Source organism: Callorhinchus milii, unplaced genomic scaffold (assembly GCF_018977255.1).
Source record: "Callorhinchus milii isolate IMCB2004 unplaced genomic scaffold, IMCB_Cmil_1.0 Scaffold16, whole genome shotgun sequence".
In the NCBI taxonomy this organism is placed as follows: Eukaryota; Metazoa; Chordata; class Chondrichthyes; order Chimaeriformes; family Callorhinchidae; genus Callorhinchus; species Callorhinchus milii.
The window spans coordinates 13,122,183-13,144,450 of NW_024704757.1; the positions used below are offsets into that span (position 1 = coordinate 13,122,183).

At 40.5% G+C, this 22,268-nt stretch overlaps 1 protein-coding gene across 2 annotated transcripts; it reads right to left on the reverse strand.

The window, feature by feature from the left end:
• Positions 1–1,075: 1,075 nt before the first annotated feature.
• clcn7 (chloride channel 7) lies at positions 1,076–21,516 on the reverse strand (the record flags this gene model as incomplete). Of its 2 annotated transcripts, XM_042341112.1 has the most annotated exon segments (24): positions 1,076–3,356; positions 3,786–3,866; positions 4,096–4,272; positions 4,593–4,667; positions 4,874–4,997; positions 5,518–5,603; positions 7,422–7,549; positions 8,251–8,302; positions 8,837–9,006; positions 9,933–10,026; positions 10,283–10,427; positions 12,989–13,049; positions 15,011–15,065; positions 15,490–15,606; positions 16,415–16,479; positions 16,729–16,822; positions 17,277–17,360; positions 17,779–17,841; positions 18,123–18,203; positions 18,797–18,906; positions 19,166–19,298; positions 19,910–19,975; positions 20,562–20,633; positions 21,442–21,516. In XM_042341112.1, coding segments are annotated over 24 exon segments (2,295 nt in total), but the record flags the coding sequence as incomplete, so codon positions are not given.
• Positions 21,517–22,268: the final 752 nt, after the last annotated feature.

Consider the following 22,268-nt stretch of genomic DNA (forward strand, 5'->3'; position numbering starts at 1 on the left):
CACAGACACAACAACAACAAAAACACAAATAATCCCTGCCAACTCTCCATAGCAACCAGGGTCCAGGTGAGATGCTCCAAGAGATGAAGGGGACACTGGTCCTTGTGTGTGGCTGAGGCTCAGTCAGTCAGTCTGGGTGCTGCAGGGACAGTGAGGACACCATGCATCCATTAACAAAACATCTGGTTACCTGCCCCAGCTCATAACGACCAAGGTCTACCCCCCCTCCACCCCACCCACACACCCAACCAGTCACCCCCCCCTCCCCACCCCCCAGCACGTCACAGTCCTTCCAGCTGTAAACGTGGGAAAGTGACTCAGGGACCTTTATAAAGACTTGGGATCACACATTGACTTACTCACTCACTCACTCACATCTACTTTCTTCTCTCTTCCAAAAAGGAGCAATTGTCCTCTTGGCAGTTGGCTTCAGTCACCACCACCATCCAGACAAAGGTTACTGTAGAAATCCTGCTGTTTTTTCTCAAAAAAAAATTAGAAATAGAACTGGTCGTTGCAACAAGAGGTCCTTCTCTCTCCCAGTCTCAGTTTGTGTGTGTGGGGTTGGGGGGGTTTTTTCTGTAAAAAGCCCAGATTTCTCAACAACTCAATGCCCCAGACTTGGTTGGAAACCATCAGTGCTTTTGAAGGTATTGTTGAAATAACCTGCCATATAATAATAAGCAGCCAAATCCAATATCACAGTACTCATGGGTTTGAATACCTAAAGCAAAATGCAGATGTCTCCAAAAAAAAAAACCCTGGCACAGTTGCAAAACTTTTGCCAATGAAGATAAATGGGGGCAGGCAGAAAAAGAAAAAAGTTTAAAGCTTTATTACTGCATAAAACCAATTTTCAGATCTAATATATGATCAGGATTTGGCTGCAAAAAGTGACAAATACGAAGGCAGGCGTTTTCCCCAAACTTGGTGTGTATTGGCGTGTGCCACAACAGATTTGAGTTGAAAATCTTCACAGCGCGAGCAAATGGGTGTTCAATGGGCAATGAAGTTCCACAGAAACGATTCGAAGAGCTGATTCGAGAAAGTAAGCGGTTAAAAAGTTGTTACTCAATACAAAAACACTTTTAAGTTTTATTTTTCATTTTCAATGCATTGTTTTGTCAATATAAGGATTTTTACTTCAACGATACAGTAGGAGTTGGTAGATCAGGTTCAGAAATATAATTGTGTTCAATGGCCCGCCAATGGTGGTACAATTTCATACACATGGAGTGAAGTGAATCGCATCGGATTTTAAATAAACAGGATTTATTTCAACAATCGGCCGTTGTCTATCCAACTGTAAAGCGTCCATCGTGATGTTATTATTATTCATTCTAACCTGGGCCACAGATGAACTGTTCAATTACTGTTCAGAAAACAGGTACAAGCTGGTGTTCATTACATTTGCTTTTACAAAAAAAAAGACATCTTCAAAATTAAAGATTTAGCCGAGAAAATCAACTGCCGATCAAGTCAATCAGGAATCTCCCAACAAGATTTTGGAATGTGGAAATACCCTTAGGGAATAGGGTTTAAATGCAGTCCAGACCGTTAGCATGAAAATCTGGTCTTTGCTCTTTGAATGTTAAACGTCCTATTGTGATTGAGATCGGACTATTTCGCAACACAGTTTTCGGTGGCTGTCCCACAGCAACAAAAATGTTCCTAAACGCAAAGCACACAGAAGAGGTGGATTTTCAAGGAAAAACTAGTGTGGGAAATGGAAATTACAGTAGGAGTGTGCTTCTGATTGTGATTAAGGCACATTATTGGGGCACATTAGAGGGAGCTTTACTTTGTAGCTGATCTGGAAGTGCTTAAAATAGGTGGCCCAAATCAGAAACTCTTCCTTTTTTTCCCAGCACTAACAGGCAATGTCTTGATAACCAAAACAAAAAACTGAAAAAACATCCAAATGGCTCATACAATCTATTCCCACAAGTCATCAACAAAGTGCAACATAGATACTCACATACACACACACACGTGTAAAATTATCCATATGCGAGAATACTTAAGCTTTACAAAATTATTACTGCCAGCACAATGGCATCAAAGAAAAATAAAGCTAGAACATACTTTGTAGATTTACCACCATATTGATGCTTTTAATAAGAACGGAGCAGAATAAAACAATCACTAAACTAAGAGTGGTCAAATCAGGCAGTCATGGTCAAAACAATATATACTGTGACTGGTTATCGTCGCTTTGTAAAACCTGGTTTACTTACTAAAAACACTCCATGGTATTGGAATCCGAACATCCTTTATTAATTAACTATTGGCGCCACTTGTTCTCTTTAGTTTGCAGGCCGGTTGATAAGCCTCCAACATTTTACTAATGTTAACATTATTTTTGATAAAACTTAGAAATATTTTAAGGATTTAACAGCAGTAAATCCAAGGTGTGAACATCTCATTCAGCACCGTAGTGTTAAGCCAATTACTAATGCGATAAAATCTCCATAGCCATAGAATTTCATTCACTGTTGTCCATTTCCACCTCCTGCTCAATGATTCAAATCCTAAAAAGCATTTGAATCTCTCTTGCATGACACTTTGACAACCTTTAAAATCCCTGATTTAAAACAAATATTTAAAAACACGATGCCCAAGGTTATACAAATCATTTTTCTTAAAATGCTAAAAAAAAATGCTAGGCGTGTTAATTTACAGACATTGTGTTAAGTGCTTAGATTCCAACTCAAAAGTGTATGCGGGAATTGGAAAATCTCTCGTCGAACTGATAAGATTTTTTCCTTTTATGGCACTTGTGGATCGACCTTCATTCCTTCCACCAACACCTTACGTAGAATAGCAGCAGACTTTCCCAAAACATAGCAAGTCACCACACGAACAGTTCTGGATCAGCTAAACCATACAGGAGTGTCTTTGCCCCTGTATTTGCCTTCATGCTCACTGGAACCAAAGTTTCATCACGACGCAGAAAGAACATAAAAGGTGGCAAACTGTGCAAGTAGAATATGCATAGTTTCTAATCCAAAAATATATTAATTTAAAGACTATACACTTTTAAGCTTTACAAAAGAAACTACAGTGTAAACAGTGAGAGTCAATTTCAGCACAAGTAGTGGCCCTCTATTTGGGATACTTTGTACAGCTATCCTGGTGCATGAGGCCCCACTGATACGCAGTGCAATAGAATGCTGGATGAAATGAGAAGTTTTAACTAAAATTTAAAACAGCTAAATCTCCAACAGAAAATATCATCTGTTTATAGACACTCAGTGTGTGAAAAAAAATCATGTTTGCGCCATTTCGAGCTCCTCGAGTTGTCCTTTATGCAAACGATATCTGGCAAGATCCTTTCTAGTAACAATTCCAATCACCTACATGAAAATAAAATAAAGAAACACCGTTATGGAAGTCATCGTAAAATAAAACACGGCACCTTAACAACATGGCAAAGAGCTTCAGAACATAATGTGCAGTCGAATTCAAACAAAACAAATAGTATTTCTACATCGTGCGGATTTATTGAAGTACTGCCATTAAAAGTTTAAGCAGCTGCCAAGATTGTTCAATAGAAATGCTAAACAATGCAGTTAAGACTATACTAAATATTTCAATGCAATATAATCTTTTGATTACAATTCTCCAAACCCTTAGTCAACATTCGTTTTTCAACATTCTAATAATTTCAGAATAATCTAAACCATTTCTGAACTTCTAATGTAAAAAGTATGCAATCCCTTCATTGCCACTGTATTACATTTCCAAAATAATAATTTGTTTTACAAAAGAATAAAGGCACTCACCTTGTTCGAACCATTGCATATCACCAAATGTCTCAAGCCCAGAGCACGGAATAACCTAAAGGCCCGAGGAAGAGATGCCTCCTTTAAAAAGGTAAAAGAAACAAATTAACAATAAGAGTTACGGAGAAGTAAATCACAAGTGCATTTCTGAGCTCAATTATTGGCCGCTTGACCTGATTCACTAAAAACTAAAACTTTGAACTGCTAGATTTAAGCTTAGCCAAGAAATCATTATTTGCCAAAATATTGAGTACTCGGTAGGGATTTAGAAGCGTTAATCTACTCCCAAGTTAATATCTTGCATCATTACCCCAGGTACACTATATGGAGTTGGGTTCATAAATTCTGTCAGGTCCACTGTACAATTTTGCTCATCCTGCGATACGTGAATGGACTGGATGGGGGGGAATCGTGGGTAGGCATCGCGGAAGTCCTTTAGCTGAAGTTTCCGTTGGGTGAGGTTCGTGTTTGCCCTTTCCACAAATACCTGAAAACCATAAAAGCAGGATCTGAGCTAAAAACAGTGAATATGTTGGTGTATAATACACAGGAAAACTTGGTTGTGGGATTATAATTATGTGGAATAATTTAAATTGGCATTAATGCATAGTTCTGTCCTTTAAACACCTTATAAATGAATAATCCCAATTCTTAAATGTTTGAAAATGTTCCTCTGAATCTTTGCCTTAGAAAACTGCAGAGATAAGGACTGCTATGTGCTCTTATACTCTTATAGTTCAGGAAATTGAGAGCTAAAGATTGCAATACTTGTCAAAAAAGTAGTATTTGCAAAGAGTGTAAGATTACCTTATGTTTTAGAAGCACAATCAACTGTGACCGTAATATTAACCCACAGAGTCTTCCAACGTTATCTTCTTCGGGCTGCAAAAGGAAATTTCCAAAAAAAGTTTAATATTTTTCATTATTACCTACACACCAAAGCCAGAAAATATAACTACTTCCCCTTTCATAAAATGAGGACGTTCAGAATGGTTTCCAAACAATTAGATGCTTGATAGTTTCATGGCTGTTGAAACTAGTGGAGAGAGAATCGAAATCTGCATTTAAAAAAAAATTGATCTAGTTACCTCTTCGTTCTCATCTACCACAGGAAATCCATTGTGGTTTGTGGACGTGTCACTAAGAATTTCCACTATGCGTCCAACTTTCTCTAGTCGCTTGAAGCAAGTGACTGGGTAACTCATCACCTCGCTAAAATCCAAATATGCAAGGTTACTAAAAACACATTTATGCAGTAATATTTTATGTTTTACATGCATTAAAAAAAACAGAATTGGGACTATTCTCTCTCCCACCACACCACCCCCCCCACACCCCACTTGTCATAAACTACCTTTAAACCCCAGGATTTAAAGTACAGGCATTGTAACTGTTTGAATCCTGTGAGCAGAAGATAGCGAATAAGCTATTTTCTGCTTGTGGGATTCAAACAATCTTGAGTCAAAGTCGATATCCTTGGCTGCTGTGAAGGCCAACAAGGATGATAAGGCTGCTCAGTGCGGCATTACATACAGCCCCGCAGATTTTTTTTAAAAAAATGTAGATTTTGGAACTGGTCTGGCTAGGTTCGAATTCCGACCACTTGGATCCAGGGGTTTACTGTATGTTGACAGATTATGTAGTAAACCACAGCTGTATACAACACAAAATAAAAGCAATGACAAACTGAAGAGTTTTAAAATATGATTTTTCTTTAAAACAATATTCCTACCGTGCGGTTAAAGAATGAGATGTGCCAGGAGGCTCCCAGCCAAGGAAAGGTACACTCTGCAACTTAATGTGAATATCGTACAATCCCTAAAAATAAAAGAATAAGCAACAAACCATTTCAAGAAGCTTTGTGACTGAAGACTTAATTATAGGAAAATGACTCAAAATATTATTGATTTGCCGTTTCAAGCATTTTCAGTGAGAAGCTTAGTTACAGTCTCTGTCACGCTCACTGCTTAACCACTCTGTCAACTCCGTCGAAAGACAGAAATAAAGACAAGGGATAATAAACTCAATGCTGATTCTATGTAACTGTTTGCTTCCCGGGCAGGGCAAAATGTTGGGCAAGTTTCTGTATGCCACACGTCTCTGTTTACCTAGCAGTAAGTAGGAACCCAGTTGTTAGTCGATCGGTGGATCGTTTTTCCAGGGATAATAATCCCTTCATAAAAATAAAATAATAATTTGGTCACTTAATCCATGACTGTTTGGAATGCTGCTGTGCACAATTGGCTGCCACACTTCGCCCACAAAATATACAGTCAATTCACTTTTTGGTATATTCTGTGAAGTGCTTTGAGATGTCTCAAAGATGTGATAAGGCGCTATATCAAATGCAAGGATTATATTATTATATTTGTACAGCATGTATGGCAGTTGAACAAGTACTGCCTGCTTTTAACATCCATTTTAACTCCAATAGGACTATAATAGGAAGTAGTTTTAACCATTTTTTAAAAGAGTTTGATTAAACTCCTACATAATTATTTTCACAGCATAAAAATGTTGGGACGTTAGACTAAATTCATTACACAGAATCAAGGCCTCAGCAGTTGGCTTGTGTCAAGTATTCAGCCTCATGATACAATTTTCTTTTAATAGAGAGGATTGGACCTTTCCCAGAATAAACACAAAAGTAAGATGCCTGTCGTTTTTTCCCAATTGTGGGTTTTGATTTGCATGGAGGTAATAGCAGGATAAGTACTTACATTATTCTAGTCCTTTAGTGAAATTCAAAAACCAGGTAGGCTTAGGCTCACCAATGGTCTTGGCATTGAAAACTTTACAACCCAAACTCCTACATTTGTTAATTATTTCACAGCATGAAAATGTTTGACCGTAGACTAAACTCATCTGTTTAATGCTGGACATTCTTTTTGAAACATTAAAGTGTTATGGCTGTGCGTTACTCTAAATAAAAAACCTGATATTAACCACTGAAATTTGTTGTCGTGACTGTAGAGTTCCTGTTCTTTCGGCCAGGTTAATTCTCAGATGAGTTTTTAGTTCTCAGATGAGTTTCTAGTCCTGGTCTCAATCCCTCTTCCTTGTAACCAGCTTTGTACCTCTGTGTAATAAATACTTCCCTGTTATCTGTCCTAAGATCGCCAATATAGCACTGCAATGTGGCCACCTGCTTCTGATAGCTTTTTTGAATGAAAAGGGAAATAAAATATATAGGTATTGTTTAAAATCTACTAAATGCTGAATACTCACCCAAATGGTCATGTTTGACTGCTGGGATTACCTTTCACACAAACCCACTTGCCTCAGCTGCCACATACAACCAGTAGAGGCTGCTGTACCTGCACCAGGAACAGGAATCCTGGCGAGTTTTCCCCTCCCTAACCCTGAAATTGACCAGAGCCAATTTAGTCTCCCCAATACCAGGAGAGTCAGCGTACAACAACAACAACAACAACAAGATTCCATTTATAGAGCGCCTTTCACGTCAGGAGGACGTCCCAAGGCGCTGCACAGTTTGAGCGTAGTCTGAGATTTGAATCAGTGAGCTCCTGGATTGTGAGCTACAGCTTTATTCACTATATTCATGAAAGGTTAATTAGGAGGAATCACTTTAGTTCTCAAACAATTATAAAAAAAACTAGGTTAAAAGCAAATTACCTCAATAAAGAAGTCTCCAATAATTTTGGCAGTCATTAACACCAACATGATGGGAAGCCCATACGTCACATTTCCAGTCGCCTCCACCATGATGACCGTCAGACTCAATGTCATTCGTACAATACCTCCTGCCAGCGGAAACCAACATGTCAGTGCATTTCAAAGCATGTGCACATGGTTGTCTACTATCTTGAAAAAACAGATGACGTCGAGATCTCCCAGCTACACCACCAGTTAGTGATGTTGAAAAGAAAATATAACAAAACTCATAAATAGTACTTTCCCTTTTCAGAAAAAAGGCGCAGATCATCAGCAAGTTAGCTGTGTTTTTCAAAATATGCTTAATCCCTCCATATGATACGGTCTGCTGTTACATTAGGAGCAAAGAACCATGGCAAATGGTAGATATTTCAAGCTTGATAAATTCAGCTGAAATGTAATACATGCCAGTGATGCTGCTGAATCGTTTACGAGATCGTTTCCAAGCACTGAATGGTCTTTGTTCAAATATATGTTGAATACAAAGACTCAAAAGTTATTTCCCCATCTGCTGGTTGCACTTGCCGAGCACTCCAGCAAAACTTCACAAAAGCAGACTTTGTGCAACGCGGCACGTCTAATTGTTATAGGACAAATGAAACTTGCTTGCACACTGAATCAGCTGCCAATAATTCAACTCGCACTACGATTGAGGAAGATCACACAACTGTTCGAGTAATTTGTTTTCCATTTCAGGAAGGACAGCAGGAAATAAGTCTGATATTGCCACACTATTACTGGAAACTCTAAGTTTCCAACATGCGGATGCTTGACCAAGAACAACACTTACCAAGCTGAGCTGCAGCTCCCATCAGTGCATATTTGCCTGGGTCAGCCCATGTCTGCAAAAGGTTCCAAAGAACAAATAGATTATTTCATTGAAAAATCTGAACTTTATAAATACATCATAAACATTTATCAATAAATGTTCGAGCTGACCTTTACAGATATTGCAGACACAGAAGCTAACCAGGACTCAACCTCTTCCTCTTCACATAAATAACATTGATTTTATGACTTTTTTGAAAAAAACACCGTCTCTGAACAAGGAATGAGTACGCAGCGAGTTGCACTGCACTGCTGAATACTGAGTGCTACCTTTAGCTCAAAGCAGAATGCAGAGTAAACAGAATTATTCTTTACCAGAAACCGGAAGGGCAACAATTTAAATTCATAAAGTGCCTTCACATCAAGGGAATGATTCAAGAAAGTGCCTCACAGAGATGACAGGGAGATGAAGCTCCGGAAGAAGGGGAGGTGGGCGGCGGTGGTGGGGGGTGGGGGGGAGGAATTAAAAATTCAAATATAATTTTTTCTTTAGAAAAATCCAAGCATTATATATTATTGTTAAAAGATACAAATAAAAAGCCACTCACAGAACCTCTCGTAACTGTAGAAAGAAATATTCCAAACAATCGTCCCCATGCAGACCCGATCAGTAAAGAGGGAATGAAGATTCCACTGGACACGGCCAAACCATACGTCCAGCAGGCCAGAATAAAGTAACTCAACGTGAACAAGCCCAGCGTCAGAGGATTGTACGAACCTACAAAAAGACAGGTTGCTCAAGAAAATAAATTCTGTGCTACGAGGTCGACTGACGTCTACATTGTTTTGCACAGATTCGGGGTCAAATTAACATGAGGTTTGTTTTTTTATTAAAAAAGGAAGGTTGAGGAAAAAACAAAATGTCAGTCCAGCAAGGCAAAATGGCGACTTGTGGGGCATCAGATTGCCGCTGGCCTCAGAGATTGACGACTAATGGAATTTCCCATAACGATCCCGATCAAAAGAGGCTGATCTTCTCTAGTTACATACATTTTACAGAACCCCTGCTGTTTTGCGCACAAAATCAATTTGTCCAGAAAGTACTCAATGTTTTTTCTCTGTCTCCCCCACCCCACTCATAAACTCCTAAAGTGAGCAGTGTTCAGCCATTACTAGTACAGACAAGCTTTTAAAATGATTTCCGCAGTTTCCATGATGGTCCGCAGAGACCATCTAGCCGAGCTGTGTCGGGTCAATCACTTCCATATCGAAAAAAACATCTGGTGCGCACGGCTTCCTGTGTTTCAAAGTTGAAGGACTGGCAATTGCATTTGAACTCAAAAGAGTAAGTAGTTCTTAAAATTGTGCATGGATGTAAATTGATATAGAGTATAACAGATCGGTAAATACAATGAGAGCCAGAAGTACACATAGAATTGAAATGGAGCAGAAAAATACAGAAGCAAGTCTGGGAGTGGATGCGTCACCACAGATAATGTGGTGAAGCAATGAACGAAACCAGTAATAGTCACAATAGTAATAATAATCCTTGCATTTGACATAGCTTATCACGTCTTCGAGACGTCACAAAGCTTAGAATGCCAAGGTTGACTTGTTTCTGCGTTATCAAATAAGCGTTTTTTGAACTGCACCAAAATCTTAATCCAATTCACAAGAAGTTACACCAACACCTTTCAAACTCACCTGAAGGATCGTGAAACAGACTGCGCACGCTGCTTTCAGGAGTGTTAAAGAATGCTGTGGCCATTGCATTGTACTCGCCATCTGGGCAGAACAGCTGAAATAATACATAAAACCTGGTTAGACTCTGTCATTCTGAAGGACCCACAAGTGTTTATAGATACAGCACAATATACACAGAAAACACTGAACAGAGATTATACAAAATACTTAAAACTTTTATCTTGAAAATAATCTTTTTAATAGTGTATTACACGGACACATGACACTTTTCAGAAGATGGAACAGTATGGATTCTGATGTTACATAGCAGAGCAAGGAAAACACTTGCTTGAGAAGATGTCAGAACTTACTTGGAGTGGATATTTAACAGGGTCTTCTGCAATAGGCTGACAGTCATAGGTATACATTGCATAGATCATCACAAAGGAAACTGTAGCAGTCGCAGCTCCTACCAAGGTAGCCTCAATCACTTGCAAACAAGGATGGTGAATGTACCTTTTTTGACCCCAAAAAAGCAAAGAGTTAACCTCTTATCATTTTCACTTATGTAGAAAAATCTCGTATTAAAGTACATTCTCTTATTAAAGTACAAGCCTGTGCTGGACAGTCACATATTTCTGGTCCAAGCTCTTCCCTCCCCTTTTATCTGCAACAACAACAACAAGATTCCATTTATAGAGCGCCTTTCACGTCAGGAGGACGTCCCAAGGCGCTGCACAGTTGGGTCATGACCCGAGCAGGGGGGAAATGGTCAGGGTGAGGGGAGGGAAGGGAGGGAGAGAGGAGGGGGAAATGGTCAGGGTGAGGGGAGGGAAGGGAGGGAGCGAGGAGGAGGAAGAGAGTCGAGAGGGGAGCTGAAGGCACGGTCAAAGAGAAAGGTTTTGAGACCGGCCTTGGAGGAGGAAAGGGAGGAAGCAAGGCGAAGGCACTGGGGGATGGAGTTCCAGAGCCTCGGGGCTGAGAGGCTGAAGGCCCGACCACCGATAGTAGGGCGGTTGGGGCGGGGGACGTGGAGCAGACCGGAGCCAGAGGAACGGAGGGTACGGGCAGGTAGGTAGGGGGATAGTAGGTTGGAGAGGTAGGAGGGAGCAAGGCCGTGAATGGCCTTGTAGGTGAGGATGAGGATCTTGAAATCAATCCTCTGGGGGATGGGGAGCCAGTGGAGGCGAGCGAGGGTGGGAGTGATGTGGTCCCGAAGCCTGGTGCGGGACAGTACACGAGCTGCAGAGTTCTGAATGACCTGCAGCTTGTGGAGGGAGGTGGCGGGAAGGCCGGCGAGGAGAGAGTTCCCATAGTCCAGCCTTGAGGTGACAAAGGCGTGAACCAGGGTTTCAGCAGCGTGAGGGGTGAGGTAGTGCCGTAGTCTGGCGATATTCCGGAGGTGATGGAAGGCGGTGCCAGTTGTGGTGCGGATGTGAGGGAGAAAGGACAGCTCAGGGTCGAACAAAACGCCGAGGTTCCTGACTGGCTTTGAGAGGTGGAGAGTGCAGCCTTGGATGCTGATGGTGTCAGCGCCTGAGGTGCGGAGGCGCTGACGTGAGCCAATCAGGAGGGCCTCGGTTTTTCGCACGTTGAGCTGAAGAAAGGTGTCTCTCGTCCAGGACTCGATGTCGGACAGGCAGGCTGTCAGGACACCGGTGGTCGTGGAGTTGAGAGTAGAGGAGGAAAGGTAGAGTGGGGTGTCATCCGCATACATGTGGAAGTTAACCCCATGTTTGCGGATGATGTCACCGAGGGGGAGCATATAGAGGGTGAAGAGGAGGGGACCGAGGACAGAGCCCTGAGGGACACCACATGAGACAGTACGGGGGGTGGAGGAGAAGCCATTCGTTGAGACGAAGTGAAGACGGTGGGAAAGGTAAGAGCTAAACCATTCAAGGACAGTGCCTGGTAAAATTACACTGGACAGGTGTCCCAAAATTCTGGAATCCCTCCACCTTGCCCCCACTTTTCTCTTCTCACCATCCCTGCCCCACCCACCATGCTCCACTGTCACGAGTTCTGGGATGCTACCCTGAGTGAGGAGTGTTGTGTAAATACAAGTTGGGGTCATTATTATTGTCTAAATTGGCGCTCATTGATTGAGCTTTATACTACACGTTGCCCGCCTTCTATCAGACATTTTCAGTTAATGCATCGTGACTGATATTTATTCTTTAGACAAGAGGTCAACATCTTCAGTCCATTAAATGAGCCACTCTCCATCATTACAAGCATCACATAGAAAATAACTTTCCACTGACTCACAGAAGCTGAATCAACACAATAATGTACTTTGCGCAACTAGGCAATCATGTGTGAATGAAAATTCATGAACTTCACACTCAGGCTACAACATGCTTTCCGACAGCTAATCTGAAATGAGTTACTAGTAGTTTTGTGATGTGTTTTTGCATCCATGAGCAGCTAGATTCAGGCAGCCCAAATTAATTTCATGTTGAGGAAAAAAAAGGGACATCCTGACCAGGGAAATAATGAATTGAATCCTCACCCATAGAAGCGTGATTCAAATTAATTTTAGGTTGGAAACAGGAGACATTTGAGCCTGCACAGAGAGGTCTAAGAACAGTGAAATTGTGCTGTCTCGTCTGTCAAATAACTTAAACATGTTTCTCTCATTCTCCTGAAGATCAGCAAGTAGTCTATCAATAAGTAAATAAATATTTAAAGGAACTGAGTTTGCACATTTAGACCTTCGCACACTTTTTAACTCAAACACCTTTGGCGCTTTCAATCATTGTAAGTAGCTTTTTTATTTAGATATAAAAACAAGACCCTTCTGGAGGTCAGATGTGGGACTTAACGGTCTGTCTCAGCTCCTGTACGTACAACCAGGGAAATTAGGTCAGAACTGGAGGAGTGAGGGAATGCACAGCTGTGGCTCTCATCGCTGGCTGATCTCCAAGTTGGATAGTCTGGCATAATGGGCAGATACTGCTCACTTTCTTTTAGATTGGAACAGATTACATTTATAAATTTCTTGATTAAGTTTACTATTACTGACTACTTCACTTTCAAAGTGAAATGTTGGCAGAGGCAACTATCCACACACTTACCTTATTCTGAACAGCGTAAGCCAGTAATTTAACCCATTAAACAATGCACCAAGAATACCACCTGAAGTACAGAATAATAGATTAAAATTCTTATGAATTATTAACAACTACAACAACAAAATGACATTTGTATAGCGTCTTTCATGTCGGGAGGACGTACCAAGGCGCTGGACAATCAGTGTTTCGGACCCAAGCTGGGGGTTGGGATCGGGGAGGGTGGAGGGCAGGGGAGGAAAAAGAGTGATCGAAGGCATGGTCGAAGAGGAAGGTCTTGAGAAAGGTCTAGAAGGAGGCAAAGGAGGGGGCGAGGCGGAGGGACTGTGAGATGGAGTTCCAGAGGGTGGGGGCAGAGTGGCAGAAGGCCCGCCCGCCAATGGTGGGGTGGGCAAGGCGGGGGACGTGAAGCAGGCCAGAGCCTGCTGAGGGGAGGGAGCGGGCAGGTTGTTGGGGGTTAGGAGGTTGCAGAGGTAGGGGGGAGCAAGGCCATGATGTCTTTGAAGATGAGGACCAGGATCTTGAACTGTATCCTGTGTGATGGGAAGCCAGTGGAGTTGGGCAAGGATGGAGGTGATAGGGTCACGGAGGCTGGTGCGGGAGAGAACACGGGTTGCAGAGTTCTGGATGACCTGCAGCCTATGGAGAGAGAAGTTGGGGAGGCCGACAAGGAGTGAGTTCACAAAGTCAAGCCTAGATGTTATGAATGTGCGTATGAGGGTTTTGGTGGCCTAAGGTGTGAGACAGTGGCAGAGCCGGCCAATGTTGTGGAGGTGGGGGAAGGCAGAGTGGATCATGGCACAGATGTGGGCAGAAAGGATAGTTGAGGGTCAAACAAGACACCAGGGTTCCGGACTGGCTCAGTGAGGTAGTGTGCACATCCTTGGATGGTGATGCTGTCAGAGCCTGAGGTGTGGAGGCGCTGACAGGAGCCAATCAGGAGAGCCTCGGTCTTGTTGACGTTCAACTGAAGGAAGTTAGCTCTCATCCAGGACTTGATGTCTGACAGACATTCTGTCAGGACAGCAGTGGTCCTGGAATCAAGGGTGGAGGCAGAGGTAGAATTGGGTGTCATCCGCATACATATGGAAGTTGACCCTATGTCTGTGAATGTTGTCACCAAGAGGGAGCATATAGATATTAAAGAGGAGGGGATCAAGGACAGAGCCCTGAGGAATGCCACACAAGACATTGCGGGGGATAGAGGAGAAAATGTTTGTAGAGATGAAGTGTAGGCGGTGTGTGAGGTAGGATCTGAACCATGAAGGTTGAGGTGAGAGGAGAAGTGGCGGAGGAGGATAGAGAAGTCAACGGTATCGAAGGCAGCGAAGAGGTCAAGGAGAACGAGGAGGCAGAGGGAGCCGTGGTCACAGATGGACAAAATGTCATTTGTCACTTTGACCAAAGCTGTTTCTGTGATATTTTCAAGCAAGAGTTCCTAAAAAGACTCCCACATAGATGTTTTTAATGCAGTAATAATAATCCTTTCTTTTTGATATTGTGCTTTTCAGGTCAAGAGGACAGATCAAATCCTTCACAGGATTTACTATGAAGTCTAGTGACTGTATTTTGTAGATGCACTGTTTATCTAAAATAGAAAAATGTCCTTCTAAAGTACTCTTCCCACAAACGAGAACCCATGGCTCATTTCTCTCAATGTTCAGTGTGAGAAAGACCACAAGGAATGCTATTCACTTAAGATGAGATGAAGTGTTAATAGCCCTATGATCTTTGCCACTTCCATTCGACAGAAAGATGAACCTAAGCTTTAGTTTATTTTAACTTCCCTCTTCCATTGCAAGCATTGACTTGAGAGTTTAAGCAATGGCCAGGTCATCTCAAACCACAACAACTTTATTTGCACTTCACCTTTTCGGTTTGATATTCTATAAGAGTACTCCCGTGTTACCTCCAATTGATTGCAATTTTACAGCACTACTGCAAAGCTTCAAAAATGTTGACAAGTTAATACTTTTGTTGATTTTACAATCATCATAATTTTGCACTAGAAGATAAGTTAATACGTACCAATTACACCCATGCATATAAATATGGGGATTTCATACCAATTATATTGGATAGCCTGTTAAAAAAAACAAAAAATACAGTTGCTGACAAGACAAAGACCTTTGCAAAGTGGGAGTTAGGAAACAAGTTTGGAGAAACAAATCAAGAGCATTAATATCTTCCAGATACATTATTTAAATCTTAGTGATACTGCAGGAGCCTAAAAAAAATCAGATGCTTTCAGCACCTGCCCAAGGTGTGTTGAAGAAAAATCAAAGTAATTCTATAAGAACAAAACACAGATTCACAGGGTTCTACCCCAAGAATTCACAGCTTCGTACCAGCAAAGTTTCCATTACACAAAGCTGGGTGCTAAAAGTTTTATGGAATCATCTTCCGGTATGTATATTTTGGGGGATTAGCCGGGTGTCTGACACACGCGGAAGATTATCCAAACCAAGTTGAGATTTCCATAATCAATCATTATTTGATTTTCTTACCTCACTTTGAAACTGCCCAAAGTTGATGAGACCTGGGTTGGACAGGTCACCAGGTTTGCCACGGTAGGCACTCAGCACAAAGTTTAAAGTAAATGTTGAAATCATTGAAGCAAAGAACTGCAAGGAAGAATTATGCCAAAAGTCAAACTCAATCTTAAAACAGATTCCTGTTAAGTGCTTCCTCTCACACTATTCTTCACTGTTTAACGCATCGTCTCCACCTGCAGGTTTTTAAAAATAACCAAAAGTCCCCTGCTTTACAGAAACATATCAAAATTGTTGCTCATTCTTTCTTCCATTTCAGTTCAACCTTCATAGAAGGGAGCAGACCCACTAAGGGATATAGGGTACTGTAACTAAGATAATGCTGGGTTGGGATACCTCTCGATCAGTATCACCACAAACATTTTTTTTAAAAAAACAGATGTTATGCACCAACAAGCTGTTCTCAAGCCAAATCCCTATGGCATACTGGAGGAGAAGAGTGGCAATGAAAGTCAAGGTTCCACTACTGGAGTAATAAAATGATCGACTTCCTGAAAACTGACAACATTTTTGTTTCAGATTAAATGTATTGTCCCCCCATGTATTATTCCCTGCGTATCTCTGTCAGATGGCCTGCAAGCTGATCAACTAGCACTGCTTCACTTACACAACTTTAAAATCAAAACAGTAAACTTGTTTGTTATCCTGATTGGGATTTAAGTGATCAACAATTGATATGTTCAAGAATCATTTTCACCCAAAATCTTTTCAACTTCACATACACCGTGTGTTTCCTTGAACATTGCTTATTGCTTTTGTCTCTGAACTTTTAAAATTGGGATTCACCACAAATAGGTTTGTCGATTTATCAACTGCAACTTCAAAAGGTTCATTCACGTCCCAACAATCAAATGGTTCGCTTTCAATGATCTGTACTTACAATACGCCAAGTGAGCATCTGATTCCAGAATGAAGCTCCTTCTTCCAAGCTGAAAAGAACACCCCCTGTAAGATAAGCAAGTTATATTCACAGCAAGTGCAACCCCAGTAAGCCACAACACAGCTCTGCATATTGTCAATGAAGGTCATATTGATCCACATATCATGATAAAATTAAAGTCAGAGTAATTTTATTCCCAAGTATAAAATGGTCAATTTTCAAGCCCCTGCCTGAAACCTTTCGCATTATCTTGTGAGCAAGGCTTAGCTACAAATATTTTTGCTTGAGCGTCTGTGAATCACATTGTTGCTTACCTACAGGGGCACCAAAAGCAGCAGAAACTCCAGCTGCCGCTCCTGCGGACACAAAATCCCTCTTTTCGGTGTCCCTGCGAAAATACTCAAATATCTGAAACACAGAATCACAAGAGGGTGATGAAACCACTTCTAAAGTTTAACTATTCTCTACGTGAAACAGCAATAAGAAAAAACACTTCCAGTCTTGACATTGTTTGGCTTGTTCGTCTTGAATTCATTGATATCATCCTGTAATTTATTGTATGTGTGTGTAGCTCGATTTAGAGGGAAGTCTCTTAAACAGTTCCATAAGTATAAATGTCAATGGTCGACAACTGATGTTTCTTTGGTCATGTTAGTGAACTACGAAAAGTGGACCCTCAAAATGATCCACATTTTTATTTCATGCATAAACTTTAACAATGCTTAATAATGAAGCAGTCCTTGCAACAACAACTGGCATTTATATAGTGCCCCTCACGCAGAGTAGCGTCCCAGAGCACTTTAACATATCCATGACAGACACGGAAGGATTATAAATAGGCAGCAACGATATTAAAACCAACCTTGAAATCTTTCTTTAGGGTTGAGGTCCTGCCTTGAGAAATACCAGCCGCAATGACCGCACCAGAATGGATCATAGGACCTTCCTGAAGGACCAAATGAACAACATGAACACACAACGCATTAAACTGGCCGTTAAGCAACAAAACTAACTGAATTCAGTTGCTGAGGTTATTCAGAAGATCTAAGTGTAATTGAATTCAGTTTTTGGCTCAGCAGCCAAGACTTTACTTGAGATAAAACAAGTTGCCTTTGATGTCACATCATACATTTGCGACCATCATACGGCTGCCAATTTTGGAGCGTCTACAATACTAAAATATAGGGTAGAGGGAAGAAATGGCTCATGTTTCTGCTAGTTAAGTTTCACTTCTTTTACAGCAACAACAATTTGCATTTATATAGCGCCCTTCACGCGGGGTAGCGTCCCGGAGCGTTTGACAGTGGTGGTGTCTGTCAACGAGCCAGGGGGAGAGGCAGTAGAATATTTCTGTTGCACCTTACCTTCCCGACTGCCAGTCCACCAACCACAGAGAAGAGCACCCCAAATACTTTCACCGCCAGAGTCTGCAAGATAAAAACAGTAACACTAAAGGCAAAATGCATAGGACACAATCAATAATAATAACAACAACTGCACAACTACTGCATAAACCATTATCTAGGAGAAACTACATAAGATTTTCTTGACATACCGTATTTTAAGTGAGGCTATGAGTTTTTGTTTTTACAGGTGAAATGCACCTTTCATAACCGAAAAGCTGTACTTCCCAACTTCAATTATTTGGGTTCAGATTCAAAAGCTTTTTTCTGTTTAAAAGTAGATTTTGATTAAACGTATTGCTTACTTTAAGACGAACCACATGTGGCACCTTCACTCCATTGAGGTAGCATTTGATCTGGGGAATTCCACTGCCAGCAGCTGCAGGCTAAAGCAAAACATTACTAACTCACGACAGCCACACAGACCAGCTTCAAGATTATTGATCAGTCAAAATTGTTTAGCTTGATTTTACTCCCATTTTTACAGCATAATACATTCAGCACCACAATGACGGTTTTACAGTAATGCCGTGCACACCCAACAGACACAAAGTGCATTTCATACATCAGTGTCACACTACCCCATTGATTCTATAAGCCCTTTCTGCAATTTTCTTTTCAGGATAATAATAATAATAATCAATGCAACCCACACTTCGAACAAATTAGTTTATGGTGCACAAATCACAAAATTTACTGTGCAAAACAATATAAAGTTCCATTTAACTCAAGGTAAGGATTATGCCTGTCATTTACTTAAATGAATAGAAATCCAGAATGGCTGTTAATACATTACTTTAAAATTGCTACAATGGTTATATTGACAAGACAATCTGTTGGCAAGAAAGTAACTTACAACGCTTTTGCAAAAAATCTAAATAACCAGTGGCACACTTCAAAGTCGTATTTAAGCATAACATTTTATAGCGCACACTTTCTAACAAAAACAGAATGCGCACAGCAAGAGAGATCTCAGTACCTCTATAAATGCAACCATAAAAGAACCAAACATCACAAAGGCAGCATTCAGTGCTGCCCAGAGCACCAGTGAGATAGATAATCCACCTCCTTCTGTGGATTTATCAATATCTATACAGCAATTAAGGAAAATCAACTATTACATACATCTGCCAAAAGATTTAAATACAAATATTAAACACAAAAGCCCTGAAAACAGGAGAAATTTGTAATAATATACACATTGTAAAGTGCTGGTAAGCTGCACATACCACAGTACCAATCTAAATAAAAGTAAATAAATAATCGAATAATGAAAAACACCAGTTAACATTAGAGACCTTCATAAGTTGTAACTATTTCTCAGTTCTTGGAACATGTAAAAGGATACTTTCTTTGATGACTTTGTACTTTATACCTGCAACGATTTCTATAACAATATCAATGAAACAGGCAATGAGTCCAGTAAAGATTCCAATAAAGCAACATACCACCCATCGATTGATTTCAAGTACATCAAAGCCCTGTATGAAAATAAAATTAAAAAATAATTAATATTCAGGATGTGAAAAACAACCAAGGCAATGTAAAGAATGGCATAAACAGCCAAAGAACACCTATATTTCTTAAAAACAAATTCATTTGTTGAAATTGGACAATACATACCACCAACGGTGACTTTCTAACTCACTGCAAGATGTACTGTATTCCATTAGTGATAGGAAACCCACTCACGCAAACCAATAAACCTCACTGCGTATATGTGGGGGCACAGGGCTGAGAGTGTACACTCATTGAAAGTGAACATACCACAACTGACAAGAATAAGTATATTTCACTACCCCTTGGTATAATGTTTCCAGTTAGCCACTGCATATCCAAATGTTAGCATCTGAGTGTTCAACAGGCTAAATAGGTTAGCCACCTATCCAGCATTTGATGCGCAATTTCGGTTTTATAATGAGATAATATAAATGAAGTCTTGTTCACCCTCTGCTGAGACAGAAATTCAGAGTATCCCCCGAAAATGAATGAAGTGTCCTCTGAGCTGGCTGTTGGTATTTGATTTTAAGGAGTATTTGTCAAGTCAATACAGCAGTTAACTGAAGTAAGCACTATGTATAGCAGCACTAACCATTTTGCTCGTCTTCCTCTCCTCTTCCATAAATAGTTGATTTTCACTATTATCATAGTCAAGACTCTGGAAAACAGTTTAAAACGATAATGTAATAAAATCTGTTCTCAGTGACACATTTTAATAATGGTTTGAAACAGCCTTAGAAAATTCTGACTCTTAGCTTTTGGGGGGAGTGGAAGACTTCAAACGAGAATTTAAGTTAATAGATCAACACTTTTTTACATAATTTAGATGTGCTAAAAACCTTCAGATTGATACCATCCATGGAGTACTATTGAAATAAACTGAAATTGTTTTATTTAGAGAACAGACATTTCAGATTACAATCACAAAATTGTTGTACGACAAAGGGGTTTAGTGGACACTGCCCAGGTTCCCACCTGAACAATATTCACAAGGGCAATAAGTACCACAGATCAAAGTTCATTGAATAAATGGCCAAGGACAATTTTCCCTATTCCAAACAACAGTAAACAGTTACTAGCAATCTCGGGAAAGAACTTAGGCTTCAGACTTGGGGAAGGTAGTACGATTGACAGATTGTTTGCATTGTTGAGCCTCCAGCCTTGAAATGGAAGTATCCTCAAAATATTGCTGTATCATAATATATTCTAAAACTATTAGATGAGTTTCTAAGAAAAATACCTACCTCATATTTAAGTGAAAGCAATTTTTCATTGTGAGCAATTTCCTTAGCAACACAAATAGGTGGATCACTATCCTAAGGGAAAAACACAGAAAATTAAAAAAAACTATCAGAAGAGTACATTTTCTTAACCTGTGACCTGATGACTAAAGTGGCTCGAGACTCCAAACATTCTCTGCCAAACCAACGGCAGAGGCAAAAACATATTGTTACAGCTTATACTGCTGCTCTGGATTGCACTAGTCCTTCAAAACACTGCACCATGGAATTATACGATGCTGACTCACTTGTGCCTCTTTTCAGAAAGCACACGCATGGTCTCAGCAGAGCTGACAAGGGTTAGTTGGTTCTTGAGCGGAGACCACACCTGCAGAGGGAGAGTCATTTTGAACCACATGACACATCACAATCAGGAGAGGGCAGGAAGAAGGAAAACTGTCTGCTCCTGATCAATGAATAGATGAATCAACAATAATAATCCTTGTATATGATATAGCGCCTGATCACGTTTTGAGACATCTCAAAGCACTTCACAGAATATACTGTAAAGTGAATTGATTGTATGTTTTGTGGAAGAAGCGCGGCACCAATTGCGCACAGCAGTGTCCCACAGACAATCGTGGATTGAAATGACCAATTTTTTTTTGAAGGAATTATTACCCCCGGAAAAGTGATCCATCAATCAACTAACAATCGAGTTCCTACTTGCTGCTAGGTAAACAAAGACGGGTAGAGTAAGGAAACTTGCCCAATATTTCGCCCTGCCGGGAACCGAACCCAGGTCTCTCGCTTGCTCTAACCACTGAGCTACAGGACTTCAATTAATCCTCAGCACACAGTGCTGCCAGCACAAGGGTCCTCAGAATGTTTTAAAAATAATTACCGGGTCTCGTGTAGCATCATCATCCAAATCCACATTGCTCAGCCTTCCGATGAGGAAGAAATTTGCTTGGGGCGACTAGAGAAGGAAATAGAAAGAAAAATCTGATGAGTTGCGGTTAATGGAAACCAAAGCAGAAACATATGACTCCAACACCACCGAAAACAGTGTAGATACGAAGACAGAAGTGCAAACATCAGCAGGACTCAAAACAAACTTTACTAACAATGGTGTTCAGAGTCCCTAAACTGTTGCACAACTTAACAGAGGAACTGTTTGTATAGAATTATAGCTCAGTAACTGCCTGCATGATTAAGTTCATTATAATTTAAAAAGGGGGAAGTCAGGGAAAGGCTGCGTGCAACATTTTTGTTTCTAACAATCCACGAGGGATTAAAATACTTTTCCAATTGGTCTTTTTATTGGGTTCTCATGTAGGTTCACAAAAAACAACTTGGATTTATATAGCGCCCTCCACGCTGGACGGCGTCTCAGAACGCTTCACAGTAATGGATCCCGGGACTGGGAAAAAATGAACCTATGCAATGTTTCTATTTCAAATGTTGATCTATCTGTTATTTTATAACTTTTTCTGTTTTGCTGTTCTCCACAAGTGTCTATTTCTCTATCTGACCAATTCACGTTTGAAAGTTTTTTTCCCCTCACAACAGTATATAATCTTATTTCATTATTTTTGTTCCCTTATGTGCTTGATTTCATAAGCTTTCTCATGCAGAGAGTTTCACCTGGACTTTCTTGCAGATTTAGACAGTTAAACGGTCCACGCAGGATTGTGGAAGGTAGGTATAGATAGTTAGACGAAGGAAGTA